The 21,662-nt window shown below is 38.3% G+C and overlaps 1 protein-coding gene across 7 annotated transcripts in view; it reads right to left on the reverse strand.

Moving 5' to 3' along the window:
- Window positions 1-21,662, reverse strand: part of MAP3K4 (mitogen-activated protein kinase kinase kinase 4) — a 108,750-nt gene that overhangs the window by 57,057 nt on the left and 30,031 nt on the right. For all 7 annotated transcript variants that reach the window (XM_032651825.1, XM_032651826.1, XM_032651827.1 and 4 more), the window contains one exon: window positions 8,924-10,287. In XM_032651825.1, coding sequence (XP_032507716.1) covers window positions 8,924-10,287 — 1,364 coding nt within the window. The remainder of the gene's footprint in view (window positions 1-8,923; window positions 10,288-21,662) is intronic.

Genomic DNA, 21,662 nt, shown 5'->3' on the forward strand with positions numbered 1-21,662 from the left:
GAGACCCCAGGACAGAATATAGACTGAGATAAATGAACCTAACTATATTACAAATGCATGTTATAACCTCACTGAAGAGGGTGAAGGAAAAGGTGCTGGCCTAACTGTGGGAACCTGTGCTCTGTCTATACATACTCTAAGGCTAAAGACAAAAAGAACTGTACTTAACAATTCATCAATTCAATTTCTAGTTGGTAAATTTAGTCCTCACAGGGGTACTGGTTAGCAATTCTGAAACTACTTTACATGTCAATTAGGGTTGCACAAATATATAAATACACTGTGGGAATGGGAGCCAGGTTTCTCAGTGCAAGAGAAGTAAGTTACAATCAAGGCTAGGATGAAACCCGTGGTGCTGGATTAGCGCCAGAGACCTCAGTATGAACTCACGTTTATTTTTAACAGATAGGTAGAAAGACAGATATAGAAGTAACTACAGGTCTGTGTGTATACATGAGTTAGAAGACACACCTGTATTTTCTAACTCTATCACTGATAAGGCCTAGAAGCAATTGACACCCCAAGGGTAATGAACACATTCCGTGCCCAGATCTCCATTCCCCAAAACGATTCTCCAATAAAAGGAACCAGAACTCCTTAGAGAAACGGCTGATTTCAGGATTGGAACAGGGAAAATACAAGATGATGCCAAAAAGTAAGAAATTGTTCAAAAAGCAAAACCACACACACACACACACACACACACACACACACACACACACACACAGGATGGGAGCATATCACAAGGATACAGAATTCACCTGAAAGAGCTCCAATGGCTAAAGCAGGAACAATTTGAGCAACAACAAAAAATAGCATTGGACTACAATCCCAAATAAAAAATAGACATCTATGAGTCCATACCGAAATAAATAAACGACTGAATAAAAAAATGGGAAAGAAGCGGCAAATCTTCTTCACAGGAGAATTCCAAGTAATATATGCAGATACTCCCCACTCCCGGAGGTGGAGATTAATCCCCGTCTCCTTGAATGTGACTCACTTCTGAAGAACAGAGCGTGGACAGGGAAAACTAGTCACTTGTGGAAGAACCCGGCAGACACCACGTTAACCAAGTGATCAAGGTTAACATCAGCAGTGATGCTGTAAAGCCACGAGGGCACTTTGACACTGTGATTCTCATAACCAAGGCCAGGATTCCAGTCTGATCATGAGAAAACATCAGACAAATCCAAATTCAGGAACATTCTACAAGCCATCCAGGTCATGAAAAATAAGGAGAGACAGAAACTATCACAGATCAGAGGAGACTAGGAAGACACGTCGATCCTGGAACAGAAAAGGGACGTGAGTAGAAAAACAGAAACCCAAATAACATCTATAGTTTAGTTAACAGTATTTTGTACCAATGTTAGTATATTAATTTCGACAAACGTATCAGAGTCGAGTAAGATGTCAATATTAGAGGAAGCTGGATGAAGAGCATATGAAAACACTGTACTATCTTTGCAAGTTCCCTAAAAAATCTAAAATTATTCATGGTTACAAGTGTACTAAAAAAAAAAAAAAGAATGCAATTGCATGGAGGTAGTTTTGGCATGAAGGATAAATCTTTTACATATGTCTACGTGGTTTCTTGTTTTAATCTTTAACCTAAAATTGAACTGTAAATAACATAACTAAACCCACAGCTACAGTAACTGTTGGGAAGGACACCTAGGAACTACTGGACTGAGATGATTCTTACTAATGTTTAAGGAAGGTTGGGAAAGGTACTCTACAAGTAGTATCTGATGGAGAAGGAGTAGAAATCGGAGGCAAGAAAATCTCTATCATAGAGGGACACCAGCACATACTATCATGAAATGGCTATCAGACACATTCATTCCTAAGACCTGAGATCAACCATGCTTAGATTAGAGGAATGTATATTATAGCCAAGTGGGAGAAATAAGTAGGAACAACAAGATCCTGGGATGCTCTAAATATCAAGGAAATAAGAAAACCAGGAAATAAATGAGTAAGCATGAGAAAGAACCAGGATCTTCTCTGGGTCCAAAAACAAAGAGAGAAAAAAGGAAATAAAAAACAAAAACGCTTTCTCTCATTTTTGACTCTGACATTATGTTGTCCTTGCTGCCACGAATAAAATTTTGGCTGGCCTTGTTAGTTCAGTGGCTTAGATTTTCCTAAGTTTTATTTGATGGCCTGAGATTCATTTACAGCAGTTTCTCTAGATAATTATTTTCGAGATCAAAACAACTGTCTTAAAAAGTGAACTTCAGAAACCAACCCATTTGTTATTCAGAGACTGCGTATGTAATTAGAAAAATGTCCTGGGACTTCCTTGGTGGCACACTAGATAAGAATTTCAAGAAAAATCTCAAATAAACAATCCAACCTTACACCTAAAGGAACTAGAGAAAGAACAAACAAAAGCCAAAGTTAGTAGAAGGAAAGAAATGATAAAGATCAGAGCAGAAATAAATGAAATAGAAACAAGGAAAACAATAGTAAAGATCAATAAAAGTAAAAGCTGGTTCTTTGAGAAGATAGCCAAAACTGATAAACCTTTAGCCAGACTCATCAAGAGGGAGAGGACTCAGATCAATAAAATTAGAAATGAAAAAGGAGAAGTTACAATGGACAACACAGAAATACAAAGCATCCTAAGAGACTACTACAAGCAACTCTATGCCAATAAAATGGACAACCTGGAAGAAATGGACAAATTCTTAGAAAGGTATAACCTTCCAAGACTGAAGCAGGAAGAAACAGAAAATATGAACAGACCAATCAAAAGTAATGAAACTGAAAAAGTAATGAAATTGAAACTGTGATTAAAAATCTTCCAACAAACAAAAGCCCAGGACCAGATGGCTTTACAGGTGAATTCTATCAAAGATTTAGAGAAGGGCTAACACCCATCCTTCTCAAACTCTTCCAAAAAACTGCAGAGGAAGGAACACGCCCAAACTCATTCTACGAGGCCACCATCACCCTGATACCCAAACCAGACAAAGATACTACAAAAAAAGATAACTATAGATGAATATCACTCATGAATATAGATGCAAAAATCCTCAACAAAATACTAGCAAACAGAATCCAACAACACATTAAAAGGATCATATGCCATGATCAAGTGGGATTTATCCCAGGGATGCAAGGATTCTTCAATATATGTGAATCATCAATGTGATACACCATATTAACAAATTGAAGACTAAAAACCATATGATCATCTCAACAGATGCATAAAAAGCTTTTGACAAAATTCAACACCCATTTATGATAAAAGCTCTCCAGAAAGTGGGCATAGAGGGAACCTACCTCAACATAATAAAGGCCATATACGACAAACCCACAGCAAACATCATTCTCGCAATGGTGAAAAACTGAAAGCATTTCCTCTAAAATCAGGAACAAGGATGTCCACTCTTGCCACTATTATTCAACATAGTTTTGGAAGTCCTGCCCACGGCTATCAGAGAAGAGAAAGAAATAAAAGGAATACAAATTGGAAAAGAAGAAGTAAAACTCTCACTCTTTGCAGATGACATGATACTATACATAGAGAATCCTAAAGATGCTACCAGAAAACTACTAGAGCTAATCAATGAATTTGGCAAAGTTGCAGGATACAAAATTAATGCACAGAAATCTCTTGCATTCCTATACACTGACAACAAAAGATCAGAAAGAGAAATTGAGGAAACAATCCCATTCACCACTGCAACAAAAAGAATGAAATACCTAGGAATAAACCTACCTAAGGAGGTAAAAGACCTGTACTCAGAAAACTGTAAGACACTGATGAAAGAAATCAAAGATGACACAAACAAATAGAGAGATATACCATGTTCCTGGATTGGAAGTATCAATATTGTGAAAATGACTGTATTACCCAAAGCAATCTACAGATTCAGTGCAATCCCTATCAAATTACCAATGACATTTTTTTACAGAACTAGAACAAAAAGTCTTAAAATTTGTATGGAGACACGAAAGACCCCGAATAGCCAAAGCAATCTTGAGAGAAAAAAACGGAGCTGGAGGAATCATACTCCCTGACTTCACACTATACTACAAAGCTACAGTAATCAACACAGTATGGTACTGGCACAAAAACAGAAATACAGATCAATGGAACAGGGTAGAAAGCCCAGAGATAAACCCATGCACCTATGGTCAACTAACCTACAACAAAGGAGGCAAGGAAATACAATGGAGAAATGGAGAAAAGACAGTCTCTTCAATAAGTGGTGCTGGGAAAACTGGACAGCTACATGTAAAAGAATGAAATTAGAATACTCCCTAACACCATAGACAAAAATAAACTCAAAATGGATTAAATACCTAAATGTAAAACCAGACACTATAAAACTCTTAGAGGAAAACACAGGAAGAACACTCTTTGACATAAATCACAGCAAGATCTTTTTTGACCCACCTCCTAGAGTAATGGAAATAAAAACAAAAATAAACAAATGGGACCTAATGAAACTTAAAAGCTTTTGCACAGCAAAGGAAACCATAAACAAGACGAAAAGACAACCCTCAGAATGGGAGAAAATATTTGCAAACGAGTTAATGGACAAAGGATTAATCTCCAAAATCTATAAACAGCTCATGCAGCTCAATATTAAAGAGACAAAAAACCCATTTGAAAAATGGGCATAAGACCTAAATAGACATTTCTCCAAAGAAGACATACAGATGGCCAAGAAGCACATGAAAAGCTGCTCAACATCACTAATTATTAAGGAAATGCAAATCAAAACTACAATGAGGTATCACCTCACACCAGTTAGGATGGGCATCATCAGAAAATCTACAAACAACAAATGCTGGAGAGGGTGTGGAGAAAAGGGAACCCTCTTGCACTGTTAGTGGGAATGTACATTGATACAGCCACTATGGAGAACAGCATGGAGGTTCCTTAAAAGACTAAAAACAGAATTACCCTATGACCCAGCAATCCCACTACTGGGCATATACCCAGAGAAAACGATAATTCAAAAAGACACATGCACCCCAATGTTCACTGCAGCACTATTTACAATAGCCAGGTCATGGAAGCAACCTAAATGCCCAGTGACAGACGAATGGATAAAGAAGATGTGGTACATATATACAATGGAATGTTACTCAGCCATAAAAAGGAATGAAACGGGGTCATTTGCAGAGACGTGGATGGACCTAGAGACTGTCATACAGAGTGAAGTAAGCCAGAAAGAGAAAAAACAAATATCGCATATTAACGCATATATGTGGAATCTAGAAAAATGGTACAGATGAACTGGTTTGCAAGGCGGAAATAGAGACACAGATGTAGAGAACAAACATATGGACACTCGCGGGGAAAGCAGTGGGTGGTGGGGTATGAACTGGGAGATTGGGATTGACATTATACACTAGTATGCATAAAATAGATAACTAATAAACCTGCTGTATAAAAAAAATTAAATTAGAAAAGAATCCACCTGCCAATGCAGGGGACACAGGTTCAATCCCTGGTCCAGGAAGATCTCACATGCCGCGGAACAACAAAGCCCGTGCGCCACAACTACTGAGCCTGCGCTCTAGAGCCTGTGAGCCACAACTACTGAGCCCGTGTGCTGTAACTACTGAAGACAGTGTGCTCTGCTGCCTGCATGCCAGAACTACTGAGCCTGCACGCTCCAACTACTGAAGCCTGTGCACCTAGAGCCCGTGCTCCGCAACGAGAGAAGCCACCGCAATGAGAAGCCCGCGTACTGCAACGAAGAGTAGCCCCTGCTCGCCGCAACTAGAGAAAGCCCGCGCGCAGCAACGAAGACCCAATGCAGTCAAAAAGAAAAAAAGAAACATGTCCTGAGAAAATGAATTTACAGAAACTAGGGAGCTATAGCGTTATCTAATTTTTAACAAACTTTTAAGGCTGTTTATGATATTCATATTATTAAAACAATTTGCAAACAGATTTTTTTTAGTATCACTAGTTGCATTTTTAAATTTAAAGATATTGAAATATAATATTAATTTTTACAGGAAAACTGTTTTATAAAGCATGTTTACAAGCCAAGGAGAATTAAATATTAGATATGTTACTTATGAACACAAGTTGTAAGTAACTTAATCATAAGAAATAAAAATATAGTCATAGATAAGAACAATCAAATATCATGAGTATAATTCTTCTTTTCTACAAAATCCTTCAACTATCTTCATTAGTATTATCACATAAGCCATAAAAACGGTGCACAACAGAAGATACGTACTGGGCACAATCTACAGTACCAGCTGGTCAAGATGTTTCTAACAATTAAGAATGAAAATTGTCCTCAAGCCTAAAAGGTTATCCATCCGCTGCTTAAAATGTATGCCCTTAAAAATGTACGATTATTTGGCAGAGATTAAAAAGTAAAATACACTTAAAAAATAAAAATATAGACTTGTCTAGCCACTACTGGCTTACAGTTAGCTTCAAGGGAGGAACAAAAAGTGTTAACAACACTTCTTAAAAAAAATAGTTTATATTTGACTTCTATAGCATTTTACTATTTATACAAGTGTCTTTTCAAGCCTCACGACAACCCTGTGAGGTAGGTAGGGAAGTATTGTTATACCCATTTTGCAGATGTGAAGACTTACGGTCAGAAAGATTAAGTCATTGACATTAAACATAGATAGTAAAGAGACTAAAACAAAACAAACCCAGAAGGGGAGTGTACATATATTCATTTACATTTGTATACATACACTTCGCCTTATAGGAATTATGTCCCTGAAGTAGGAATAAAAATAAAGTCTTACTTTCCCATTGAGTTAAGTATAATTTTGGAGGCTTATCTTTTATTAGTTTGGATTAATCTCCAATACAGAAGGATTTTCGTTCTTGGTTACTCTTTCATTATTTTGCAAACACAACATTTTATAAACCAAAATTTAAAACAAGAGGGGCTTCTATACTGCATTTTTTTGCAAAAGTAAACCATCTCAAATAATTCTAATAAACATGTTTAATTCACACACTTTGAATGTGTACGTATTTCTTTTCTTCTATAACAAGGATAACTTTCTCATTCAGTTAAACCTCAACTGGTCAAACCAAAGGCGTACAACTTGGATAGCAATTCAAAGCTAGGGGCTCCCTCGTTATCTTTTCTCAGCAAGGGTTCTAATAGAAAACGCAGTGCGCTCATTCTCAACCTCTTTCTTGTTCCAACACATCTAATGGATGCAAAGCTCAGCAGCAGTGGTTCACTGCCACAGAGGGTCCTCAGGGGAGAGGAAGACAGTCTGGGAGAGCGAGCGTAACGCAGTTTTAAGAAGCCCTGACACGTCTCCCTGAGCCCTCACCAGGAGCCCCTCTCTCCTAGGAGAACCAGTGAATCAAAGATGAGGTAATAATGCCAGGACTTTTTCACTGATATTACTTCAAAAACAGTCCTTCGTAACAACAATTAATCAACTCTGTCCTGTCCACACGTGTCCTTGTTAGAACCTAACCACTCTCCAGCCAAAAACCTAAACTAAAGTATGCTATTCGACATCTGAAGCATATGCCAAATCTTTACTACATATCTAGTTCTGCTCTACTGACTTTGAAACTTGCACTATAACAAATTCTTATTATAAAAGAGTTATTCATGGACTAAGAGGGGAAAACATCACTTGCCCGAATAAAAGGTGTACATAAAAAATCATTCACAGAGTCAAAGCACTGCTCAAAGAAAATTCATTTTTGAGATTTCTAATCAAAATAATACTCAAAGTAAACTAACCTCTTAACAGCTACAAAGTATTGATTCATTCTGCAAACATCCTGCTATATTATGTGAACACCTGACCCCTTCTCCTAAGGGTTCATAATCTGGCCATCAGATTAAAACTTCAAATACTGCAAATTCGGGTTCTCTTCCGATGTTTCCCATCTTAAGGAATACCTTCAGTTTTATCATCTGACTCCACAGCAAGCCAGATTGTGTAATAAACCCAAGTTTAAAAAAAGAAAAAGTATATACATATGTATGTATTTAGCTATTAAAGTTTAGAATCACAGCCCTACTCAGGTAATTAGGGATCTCAAAGATGTGGGTGCTTTTGCTTTTAGCCAGATGAACATGCAAACTCACCACAACAGAAAAACTGCTTACGCTCTTTCACTCTCAAGAAGAATATCCAACAATATGCCCCCTTCTAGTTTTACCACCCTTAATGGTAAAGAATTCCTGAGATATAAAGCTAGGAAAACCAAGTCCGTACTATTTTCAAATCAACTCCTCTACTAGACATATTCCTCTCACAAAAATCTTCTCATGTCGAAACGTGTCTTTGGTAACAATACTTCCCTTAAACTTCCAGCAACTACACTAAACACCGTAACCTTACCAAATAGTGTATACTTTTCCCCTTTGATCATTCTTGGCCTTCTCTGTAATTCTTCTCTCTTTAAAATCCAGGGACCAAAACTGGACATGCAATTCAAAAGGAAGTAAGCTATTGCAAAGAATAGAGAAAGAACTACATCCATGACCTTGGATGCCATACTCATTTAAAAATATTTTAGCATCATGCTGACTTTTTACTGACTCATATTCAGCTTGTGGTCACCCATGATTATGGCTTTCTTCCCTCTTTATTTATACCGAGCCTGTCCTTCTCCATCCTATATTTAATCGTTGGATTTTTTTTCCCTCCACACATTTAATTCACTCAGTTTCATACAGTTTTCACAGATCCACTTTCCCTTTTATCACAATGCTTTATAGAAACGTTTAAATCCTCAATTTATAATTACCATTTATGCCTTAAAAATATCAAGATTATGAACACAACTTTGTAAATCCGCTATACTTCAATTAAAAAAAAATCGAGACCATGAGAGTACATGTTACATATAACACAACATACATTGTAATTTACAAGTAATAGCGGAACCAAGACAAGATCATACTATTGCCTACTGGAAACCTACCTCCACTGGACGGTCACTCTTTACCAGTGCTATACGTGCCCTTTGCAAGGAACCATCCATCAGCTTGTGAAGTCTTAAAATTAACTTTCTTAACCCCATCTGCTTCAGTGCTTTGTCTACAAATGGTCTATAAATAGAAGTCAGACAATGTCTACTAAAGCCTGCTTCTGTGCTGCAGTCTGGTGTTCCCCAGCCAACAGAATCGTCCTCAGATTCAAGCCTCTCGAGCTTCTTAGTTACGCAATCCGGTGACTGGATGTTGAAACTGTTGTCAGTGGGCTGCCTGGTTTCTGGTACCCTTGGATCAGAGATTTGTTCTCCTTCACTCTCGTCCGTACTGCTTTCCAACTCTTTCAATTCTCCTTCTGTGTCCTCACCCTCATCTTCGGCCTCATTGCCTTTGGATGGTCGTGGGGAAGGGATTTCAAACACTGGCCAGCCAATGTCGGACAAATTCTTGATGCCCAAAACAGTGCCCATAATCCTTAATTTCTGATTTAAGTCTTTTGTGATGTTTAACCACAAACAGAGTGCCTGCACCCTGTCCTGGAAGTCTTTTGCAGCGTATTTTTCATAGTCCTTTTGAAGAGCCTGCAACGATGGATAAAGTGCCTCTATGTACTCCAGCAGCTCCATTATCCGTTTGACCTGCTCAAATGACACCCTCTGGCGTTGGAGGTGCTCATGATATGTTGGGTAACCCACAACCTTTGTCCCATGAGGGGCTCTGCACTGCCCTTCTACCAAAGTACCATTAAAAGTAGCTCCATTTCTAACAAAGGCAAAGCTCCCGTAATTAACTTTGAAAGTAAGGATTTCATTGATAATATCTGGGATGGCTTGACGGGCTGTATATAAAAAGAGGTCCTGGTCATTAATGGTCCGTCCTGCATGCCAGGCTTGTAGCTCTAACCAGATCAGTTCATTAGATCGGTTAAACCAGAAAGCAGACGTATTTTCCTGTCCTCTTTGCTCCCTGTCCTTCTTCTTTGAGACTGAGGTAAGCTTTAGTAGAAGTCGTAGAGTTTCAAAAAATTTTAAGCGATCTGCTGGACAGTCAGTCCTAGAAGTCTGGCGTGCAGTTCTGGCTATCGGCATGGGCACAGACACCGGAAGCTTAGCATTGCTGCAGCCAAGACTGAGGTAAGGCTTATTGAGATCCACATCCGGAATTGATTTTTTGGGCAAAGACCCACCCACTGGGTCCAACATGAACGAGCACTGCACGTTCTTCTTATGATCCGGCTCCGTCGTTCTAAGAGCTGCTCGGACCTTTTTCTCCTGCTTATAGCTGTATTCTTCCACATTCTCCACAGTTTTTCCAGTGTCTTTATGTGGAGGTTGGTTTGGTGCATTCATTTTTTCTATTAAAAAAATAAGCAGAACATTATGTTACTCTAAAATATAAAGTTACTCTCAATATTTCAATGACTGATATTCACATGTATTTATATTTTCAGACTGTTATTGAAGAAAATAATCATATCATATGCTGAAAATTAAGAGAACACACACACACACACAAAACATTTCTCTCTAAATCTTTACAAAGGTTTTACCCATTTTCCCTGTTACATAATACTTGCTATATTCTCTAATATTCTCCATTACTAACTTAAAACTCTCTACTACAAAGTGCAGTCATCCAGCTAGTCAAATCTTCACAAGTCATCACCTTAAACTTAAGAAGGGAGAAACAGTATGGCAGATCTGACAGAAACCTGATTTAGAGAACACATCCAAGTCCTGCCTTTGCCATGAACTGAAGTATCAACTTAGAGCAAATCAGTTCAGTTTTCTGGGTTACTTTTCTCATTCGTAAAATCAAGTAGATTGAGGAAAGACCACTTAAGGCACCTTAAGATTATTCTCATAAAACACTGAAAGACAGATAAGCAAAAATGTTTACCTTAATTTATTCTATTCCTTGGTTTCTTCTTTGCCACAAGCAGCTGAACAATAACATTTTAAATTTAACATTAAGAAAACTGAAGACGTGTAGCCTAATTTAGTATAATCTGCCTAGTTTATTATACTGGCACATAAAGTCATTCAAAATTAATGCAAAGGAAGTAAACATCACGCTTTCCCTTCACGTAACTGTAAAAGGTTCTATTAACTTAACTCCCAAGCTTCGAGATGAACACACATCTTCCTTCCTGTTTGGCATTTCTGACACTAGGAACCACCCTACCTCACTGAAACCCCTTCAGTCTCTTGCTTTCTACACACAGCACTCTCAGGGTTCTCTTCTACCTTCTGAGTCCCTCCTCTTCAAATTCTCTCCTGGGAACTTGGCTCACTCCATTAAAAAGTTAATGCTTCTCAAAGCCCTTCTCTTAGGTCTCTTCGGTCTCACCTTCGCTCTCCCTGGGTGACCTCCTTCACACCCACATCATACACTGATGATGCCCAAGCCTATAGCACTGTCCCCACGTCCCCTCTACACTCCAGGTATACTGTCTCATTGAATCTAGGACACACATGTTGTATTTTAACTTCTCTGAAATTAGAATGTCTTATAATTATGGTGATATAAATAACTTTTAGGAATATATTCACTAATACATTTCATTTACATTTTCCTTTATATATAAGCACAATAGTAATAAATGGTTTTTAAAAACCTATTATCTAAATATCAAGAAGTATAAAAGAGTTCTTTAAATAAAAATTAAAAATTCTAAGTGCAAGAACACACTGTGTCATCAATTATAAGCATTTTTTCTTAGTATATAATATTATAGTATGCCTTTAGATTTGATGAAATAGAGTATATTTATACGGTTACAGACTAACATACCCAAAATCAATTCACCAAAGAAAATTTGTTTAAAACCAATGTATTTCCAAATCAATTTAAATTAAATTAGTTTTAAAATAAGGATTTTAAAACAAGTATTTCCAAGAGCACTTCCAACCTGATTTACATTATATTCAATTTCTTTTATGATCCATCAAAAAGGATTTTACTGCCTGTAAGGATTTGTGTTATATTTTAATATAAAACTATTATTACTATTATCTTTTAAATTAGCAATACTTTTTAAACAACAGAACTTTTATCTGTAGTTTTAATCTACTTTACTTCTAAATGTCTTAAAACGTTTTACGCAGTCCATTCAGGAAATTTCTTCACTCAGAATGGCTATCACCAGAAACAGGACACATAACAAGTGTTGGCAAGGAGGTGGAGAGAAAGGAATCCTCATACACGCTGGTGGGAATGTAAATTGGTACAGCCACTATAGACGGTTTCTCAAAGAACTAAAAATAGAACTACCACTTGACCCAATAATTCCACTCCTGGATATACATATCCAAAAAAAACCCCAAAACACTAATTCAAAATGATACATGCACCCCGATATTCACAGCAGCATTATTTACAATTGCTGAGATACAGAATCAACCTCACTGTCCATCAACAGATAAATGGATAAAGAAGATGTAAAGAGTGTGTGTGTGTGTATGTGTGTGTGTGTATACATACATATCAATACATACAATGGAATACTACTCAGCCATAAAAAAAATGAAATTTCACCATTTGCAGTAACATGGATAGAGCTGGAGGGTATTATGCTAAGTGAAATAAGTCAGACAGAGAAAGACAAATACTGTGTGATATCACTTACGTGTGGAATGTAAAAAGGACAACAAACTAGTGAATATAACAAAAAAGAAGCAGACTCACAGATATAGAGAACTAATGGTTACCAGTGGGGAGAAGGAAGTGGGGAGGGACAAGATAGGGTTAGGGGATGAGATACTAATTACTAGGTGTAAAATAAATAAGCTAGGGCTTCCCTGGTGGTGCAGTGGTTGAGAGTCCGCCTGCTGATGCAGGGGACACGGGCTCGTGCCCTGGTCCGGGAAGATCCCACATGCCGCGGAGCGGCTGGGCCCGTGAGCCATGGCCGCTGGGCCTGCGCGTCCGGAGCCTGTGCTCCGTAACGGGTGAGGCCACAACAGTTAGGGGCCCGCGTACCGAAAAAAATAAAAAAATAAAATAAATAAGCTACAACAATATACTATACAACACAGGGAATATAGCCAATATTTTACAATAACTATAAATGAAATGTAACCTTTAAAAATTGTGAATCACTATGTCATACATCTGAAACTTATATAATATTGTACATAAATTATACCTCAATAAAAATTTTTAAAAATTTTTTTAAAAGTCGAATTTTTTAAAAAAGAAATTTTTCCACAGTTTTATTGTTTCTAGCTACAAATACTTATCAATCCTCATTTATAAAAAAGGTGTCCAGGCCAGCCCTTTGCCTCCTCTTTGCTGTTTTGTTTAACTGTGCTCTTTATACTTTTATTAATATAGCACATATATATCACTCATTTCTGCTTAGTAAAGCAATGGTTATTTGAAAGCAAAGCTAACAAGTACTTCCAAATTTAACTCCATTATATTTTATGTTTCAAGATATCAAATCATACTATACTTTCTTACTATGAAACACAAAATGATATATACATGGTATCAGGGAGTAAGATTGGAGATAAAGATAATGAGTTTGTTTTGTAATATATTGAATTGGAGGTGCCTATGGGACATTCATGTAGAGATGTCTGTGGGTAACTAATATATGAGTCTTGAGCTCAGGAGAGAAATCCAGAGATATCAATTTGGAAATTATCAGTATATACAGATGTTGTTTAATACCAGGAGAGTACACAAGAATATCCAAGAAAAGTGTGCAGAAGAGAGGCAATGCAGGCCTAGGAAAGAATGCTATATTAACTAATACGTGCATCCACGTGGTTCTGAGTCAGAGAAATCAAAACTTATGTAACAAAAAACTATTGTGTTAGCTTAGGGTTTAGGATTCTAAGAAGACTTTACAAAATGAATGTAGGGTAGCATTAGTGACCAAGGCCAAAGAACGTCTGCATATAATTTATAACTTAAAAGTGAGTGAACAGTGAAAAAGTATTACTTGCCTTATATGAATTATAAATGTTCTTCTAACCCATGATTTAAAGGTCCTAAGGGAAACAAAGGGTGAACTGAGAGTAGCTGGGATGACCTGAACAACACAGAAGACAGAGCTACGAACTTTAAGTCCAAATCGATGCTAAATTTACCACACAGCTAATAGTCAAAGCATGAAAATATCAAGAGATGAAGCTTCTGAGCCTTGATCTTTATTCCAACATTTAAAAGGACTTAAGGGGGGAAATGCCACAATCCCACTTTTCTGTATAAACAGAATCGAATTTTAGCAAGCTTAGAAACCTAATTTTTGTAGATGACACACAAATATTGTGAAGCCTATGTTACAGCATAAAAAATGGTATATTACACAATTTTCTGAAATTCTGTATTCAAAATTTTGGTTCAGTCTTTGGACCTACAATGTGTGTAAAGGAAAGCAAATGGGGAAAGGAGGAAGACGGGACAAAGAAGCTATTTTTTTTTTTCCAAAACAAAAAACCAAGTTGGTTTTTAAAAAAACACACAAATGGAAATAGGTACATCATTAAAATGACATAATTTAAATTTAAAATAGACTTAAGCCCCAGTCTAGCTACTGTGCAAAAAGAAAATACCAATCTTGTTTGTTTAGTTTTCTGTTAATACTAAATCCCTCTGCAATGAACAGAAAGTCAAATACAGAGTGTCTGTAAAGGAGAGTGGATCAAAAGTATATAGAATGTTTTATACAAGTTCTAATTACGGTACTACAAAATTAGTTCATAATGACTTAAGACTAATGAACATCTGAGCTCTCAAGTGGCTATAAATTAAGTGGTACGACTTTGTAGTACTGTTAAAACAAACCTTCCAAGAAGTTACTGTTTCCTTTGGCCAATCACCAATAACTCCTGCCAAATCAGAGAAACATGAAAGGAAAAGAACAAAAAAATGTATAATGAAACTGAACGCAAACAAATGACAAGCAATATGGTTCACTTGTTTAAACAGATATAAGACAGTCAACTGACTTCCCCACAATTCACACCTAGAAACAGCTCTTTAGAATATGTATAAAATGTATTTTTTATCAAGTCCTCGCAATTCTTACGTTCTTCCATACATGTATGTCAAATTCAAAACACTGGCCCTCCTCGATCTCTCAAATGAGAAAGCAGAAACAGGTATCTGCGCTTTACTTTAAATGTGAGATGATCTTTAGAGCGGTGATGTGCCAGGCTATCAATGTCAACAATCTGAAGGGACTTAGAGATCTTCTAATTCAAGGTTCTCAAACTTTAGTAAACATTGAGAATCACTCAGATTCTTGCTACAATGCAGATTCCTGGGCCCACTCCCAGTGTCTCGGATTTAACCTGGCTAGAATGACACCACATTTGGGAAAACCCTGCTCTATTCAAACACTGCTTTACCCATTTATGAGGTAAGGGCCTACAGAAATTGTCGTCATGTTTACAACAACACTGTGATGGAGATTCCTGCAGAACATGGATGGCCAGACAGATGAGACATGTCGGGACAGGGATCCTAACCCATGTTTGTGCCATCAACCACCTTTACGCCTGTCAAGCTGCTCACACGGCAGGGCTGTCTGACTAAGGAAAGGTTAAGATGCTGAGTGCCATGAAAGACAGATTACAGTGGGCTAACTGATATGCGGAAGCTTTAAATAAGACCGGGTACTTGACTGATTGCCTTGGAGAATGGATTCATCTTAAATAAGGGTAGCAAGGAAGGCAAGAGAATAAACATACAAAAAGACACAAAAGCAGAAAAGAAGAGAGCCTGGCTGGAATAGTGAGTCTACATGTAGATGGGTAGACTGGAAATATAAATCAGAACCTTGAAAGTCAGGCTGAGTTTGGATTAAAGAGCTGAAATATAGATTTAAGTCCACTCTAGTTCACAAAGAACATTTCTCTTACTATATAGATTGAATCTGATTTATAACCATTTTACCAGATCAATTTTATAGCAGTATTATATTTAAAAAAATAAAACTTGCTAATCTCACTATGTTAGCAAAAAATCACACACATTTACATACACACACACACACACACACACACACACACACCTTGAGATATTTACTAATGATAGGGAGATTAATGTGTACATGTATATGCATACGTGTGTGTATATGCACACATGTATATGCCAGACTACAGATTACTATCTCTGTAAACTGGCTCTTACAGTATTACATTACTCCTGCAAAATGGGGCTGATAACGATTACGAGGCCGATTCACCCTGAAAAGGGCTTTGGCCTGGGTGTCTTCATTCTTATTTAACCTACTTAAAACTATGAGATGAACTGGATTTACTTCCTTCTACTAATTAAAAAGAACAAAAATTTAAGGATAAGATAGTTTGTCTCTCCTTAAACCAGCCTTAAGGAGAAACAGCTACACATGGGTAGCTACACATTATGGTCCAAAATTTATCAAAATCTTAATTGCTGTAGTTTGGTAGTTATTTACAATTATCCAAAAAATATGATCTGAAGGAACACCACAGTTAAATTCTGTTACTCATCAAAGTATGAAATCAAGCCCGGTCAGTGAGTTAATTCAAGAGCTGAAATGGTAGGTTACATCTGTCAGGATGTCACATAGCTGGTATTTTTTAGGTAATAAAGAGCTAACCACCTTTACCTAGATATCATAACACTGTTATATATTTAATATTTAGCACAGCTTCTAAAAGCAGAAGTTAATATTTTGAAAACAAAAATATCTTTAACATTTCCAGGGAAACAAAATCAGGAAAATGCAAAAGTCAAACAAAATAATTTTAAACACATCTGAAGTCCATCACTACAAAGAAATAAAACGTTGTGGGCAGTGGTGACCTCACCTTTGTCCTACATCCCTAGGCCCCCTCCTCATGCCTCCCCTATCTCAGACAACCACTATGATACATATTGTTTTGAACTTTCCTGTCTGTGGTTACCCACTTGCGTATTATGAAAGGAAATCACAATGAGTGACACGAGTCTTTCTGCAGAACTTCTTGTGTTTATTTGCAGGAACTTCTCTAAAGTCTACTCCCAAAAGTGCATTTGCTTGGGTCAAGCTCAGTCTGAGTGTATTAACAAATTACTTCCACACAGGGATTGAGACAATTTACCCTCACACCAGCCTTGTAAGAAAGCTGCCATCTCCTCACATCTTTGCTAGTATTTGATAATGCTCATCAGGGTGCAGTAAGTATTAGAAAGAAAACCACAGGCCCCAAATGGTGTCAGTCGCATGCTAAAAGCCCATGATGGCAAACCTATATTTTATACATCACTTCACTGCAGTTCCAACCTCTCCCAGAAATGTAGTTTTAATTGAACAGTCTAGAATTTTCTGGTCAATACCAATAAAGTAACCCATCAAGTAGGCTCTCTACAAGCCCCCAGAGGAAGAGGGAATCTGCATGATAAAACCCCTGTCATCCCTCCCCACCCCCATAAAAAAAGACGTCTGGTCAAAAAATAATCCTTTCTTTTTTTTTGCTAATAGCTCCCTTACTCCACCCTTCTTCCTATAAAACCCCTTCCATTTTTGCACAATCACACAGAGCACCCTTCTAGGTGCTAGATGTAATGCTGCCTGATTCATAATAAAGTCAATCAAATCTTCACATTTACTTGGCTGAATTTTGCTTTTTAACATAAGGAATATATCTGGGTTTTGTCCAGGTTCCTGACACAGAGCTCCTAAAACCCTTGGAACTTTCTGATAGAAGTGTCTTTTTTATTCATAAGGAGCCCCTATCAATCACACTTCAATTTACACTAATGGGGCGACTTAAGTGATAAACATAAGTGTGTTCCTGAGTTCTGTGAGCAGTTCTTTCATGGGAACCCTCCATTTATTACCAGTTGGTCAGAAGGTCGCCTGGTACTAAATTTCCAATTATAAAATATAAGCCTATGACAACAGTAGTTGGTTATTTTGAGCCTAGGATAATAAGAATATTTAAAGAATCATATCCATATAATAGCTCATGACAATGGCTACCATCACTAAAGACAACAGTGTTAGTGGTTACTCTACCCACAGAACCGTGAGCACAAAAAAATGGACGCTTTCATAACACTAAGCTTTGGGTGGCTGTCACACAGCAAAAGATAAGCAGAAAAATGAAAATATTATCGGTGATGTTAATTAAAAAGATGAGCTCAACTTTCACTGCAGTTCTAAAGTGACTCGTATGATTCAGACAGCCTTTGCTTGTTGCAGAGAGAAAGAAATAATGTGTCAGTTCATATTTCCTTGGAAAGCTTTTTAAATAAATCTGGCCAATCTAATTTTAAAAATCTCTTGAAAATACTGAGAGACCAATACACTATTATGATTGACAAATGAGTTTGAAATACTGGTCTCCCTGACTCAGCCTTCAGGCCATAGCACAAATGTCACTTGTTCCAGCAGTCTTCCCAAGCCCAGGTCTGCTCGATCCCCTCCTGTGGGCACCCACAGAAGCCCCCCTCTCTCCCCTCCACCCCAGCTCTACCACACAAGACGGGACTGCCTGCTCATCTCTGTGGTTCCTACTGGAGACGAGCAAGGGCTTATCGATCATCTAACGCAATACCCGCCTATGGAGTCACTGAAGTTGCGAGTCAAGGGAAAGAATGAAGGAGAAATAAGGGAGGAATGGAAGGGAGGAAGGAAAAAGGGGATGCGAAGAGGAGGCAGAAGAAAGGAAAGAGAGGTAAAGGCAAAAGGAAAGGGAGGGAGGTGAGGAAAGAAAGACCCAGAGAAAAAGTAACTATGACGGCAACATACAGAGTGAGAAGAAGAAAGGGGGCTAGGAAGAGCTACAAGAAACGGATAAGCCAGACAGGACTGACCCAGGCTGCAGTCCCAACTCCATACCTTGGTAACTATGTGACTCAAGACTCAGTGTCCTGAAAGGAGGGGCACCAATTAATAAGGGTACAGTCAATGATATAATTATTTAATTCTACTTTGAAATTTAAGGCAAGTAGTGAGAAAGAACTCTTTAGCTCACAATAATAATGACAGCTAGCAGTTACTGAACATAAAACCCTCACAACACCGTAAGGCAGATTACCTCACAGATAAAGAAGATGAGACACGGAGGCGGCACATACAGAAGGTGGTAGAACCAGGATGGGAATCCAGGCAATCCGGCAACCAAGTGTGTGCTCCGGTCCACCATGCTCTGCTGCCGCAGCCGGCGAGTTCTCAAGTACTGTTTGTTCTACCAGCTCAACACAAACACGCCATCACCAAAACAGTAACATGACCCACTGCCCAACACGGTTGCTTCATTTCCATCGTTTTTTGGTGTTCATGAACAAGAATGTTGACAAAAACAGTTCACCAGACAGCAAACACACTGCTTTCTAGTATATGCGTGACTGGGACAGTTAAAACTACAAGCCCTAGAAACTCTCTGTGTCATGTCTTCAACCATAAATTGAATAATAATATATAGAACCTACATCTCATTGGGCTATTACTATATTTAAAAGACAACTCTTTTGACGAGCTCAGCATAGCGCTTCGGTAAGCACTCAAGAACCGTGAGTGATAACCGGGCAAATGTTGCTACAAATGATTCGGCAGCCATTAAAATGAACAGCACAGGTTATTCTACGGCACAGAAAGTTCATGAATCATTAAAATGAAAAAGAAAGTTCAGGAATCATTAAAATGAAAATTCATTAAAATGAAAAATAGTATGATATCATATCACAACACAAATATATGCAAGTGAAGAGACTACAAGGCAAAGATGGTAAAAGCTGTTATTTCTGCATATTGGGTTTATGGGTATTTTTCTTTCTTTTTGTCAGTATTTTCTAAACTCCCTACGACAAACATGTAATCTTTTGCAATAAGAAAAAACATAAGTTGTTAAGAACTTTGGTGCCCTAGGTCTGCTGATAGATAGCTACAAATCCAAAGGTTTATGAGCACTCTTTCTTCACCTGCAAAATGGCAGGAATTAACGTGGTCTCTGAGACCCCTTCCAGATCTAAAATTCTGTAATTTTATGAAATAAACAACTGAAAGAAGTTGAGGAGGAAAAGAAACAACCTTCCCTCTTCCTTCTACTTCTGACACAGCCCAGAAGGACAGCAGAGCTCAACAAGTATCCAGTGACGGGTTTTCTGACTGATTACTAAAGACGTACAGTCATGTCAAGTACCACATTCAGAGAAGCTTAACCCCTGCTGCTTGCACTGGGAAAAAAGTCCAAACTGAGGACCAGGAGAACTAGTTCTAAAATTAGTCCTGGGAGTTCCCGGTGGTCCAGTGAATAGGACTCTGCGTTCTCACTGCCGAGGGCCCAGGTTCAATCCCTGGTCAGGGAAGTAAGATCCCACAAGCTGTGTGGCATGGCCAAAAAATAAAAATAAAAATAGTACCTAAAATTAGTCCTGCCACTATCTCAAGCCTTCTGGCCTTAAGAAGTTGCTTTAAAACCCTGGGCCTCACTTTCTCAATCTATAAAATGAGGGGACTGTGTTCTCAACTCTGGTTCTAAAATAGTATGAACAAGTGAAGACAAAGCAGGTATCCTATTGGCATCATCGCATTTCACCACCACGAAGCAAATATGTATTAACTAATATTGGTTCAGTAGATGCTGCTTCAAAAGGAACTACTGTAGGCATTTGAGAAATTTCTTTGAGAAAATGGAAAAGGATTGATTTTAAAGATAATATATTGCAATGGAAAGCTATTACTTTCCAACGGGGGTAAATACAGACCATAGGTTAACATCCTACTACAAATACAGTTTTAAAAGAAAGTAGGGCTTCCCTGGTGGCGCAGTGGTTGAGGGTCCACCTGTCGATGCAGGGGACAAGGGTTCGTGCCCCGGTCCGGGAAGATCCCACATGCCGCGGAGCGGCTGGGCCCGTGAGCTATGGCAGCTGAGCCTGCGCGTCCGGAGCCTGTGCTCCGCAATGGGAGAGGCCACAACAGTGAGAGGCCCGCGTACCGCAAAAAAATAAATAAATAAAAGAAAGTAAAAAAAAATCACCTTCCCTGTGGGAAAGAAAGATTATTTATTACTTAGGAATTCCTCCTTGGATAAGACTTCACTCAAGCAAATAAGTACAATAAAGTCCATTTCTCTCACCCTTCTTCTTTCTTGAGGAAGGGCTATGATAGGGACACAGAATGAACTTGCTGACATTAACCATGAGAGATCAATGTGTGGAAGGAATGTGTGGGAAAGGGAAAGAGAGGAAGAAAATGAGCTAAAGAAGGGGAGAGATGGAAATGAGTCTCTTTTCAGTAGGAAGAACATGTGATAAGGGGAAGTTTCTCAGAGGAGATAAAGAATGATATCCCTATCTTGCACGGTAATAGGTAGATGAATTCTAGGAAACGATGAGATCAGTTTCAGGACAAGTGGTTTGCTGAAATTAACAGAGAAATTCTAAAACCGTAAGGCTTCAGTGACCTGAGGTTCCATGCCAGAAAGCAGGTACAAGGAAGCAGGTCAGCATGATTCAGTTCCTCTGCCTCAGAACAGAACAGCTGTGACGCGCTCAGAGGAAGGAAGAAATGAAAACAGAGAACAGTCTCAGGAGCAGGAACAGCTTCTAGGAGCAGCACACTGTCTGGGCTTTGGGATTCCAAACAGAAGGAAAAGTAAAACACAGATTCTGTGCGTGATTATAAGGTGGGATACCATCCAGGCCCTGTGCTTAGCGGGAACGAGGGCCCTGTACATGAGGGCAGCATCACGGTCACCGGCAGAGCACAGGTCTCAGGGCGCCTAGGGAATCCTGGGGAAG

The sequence above is a fragment of the Phocoena sinus genome, chromosome 12 (assembly GCF_008692025.1).
Source record: "Phocoena sinus isolate mPhoSin1 chromosome 12, mPhoSin1.pri, whole genome shotgun sequence".
NCBI lineage: Eukaryota > Metazoa > Chordata > Mammalia > Artiodactyla > Phocoenidae > Phocoena > Phocoena sinus.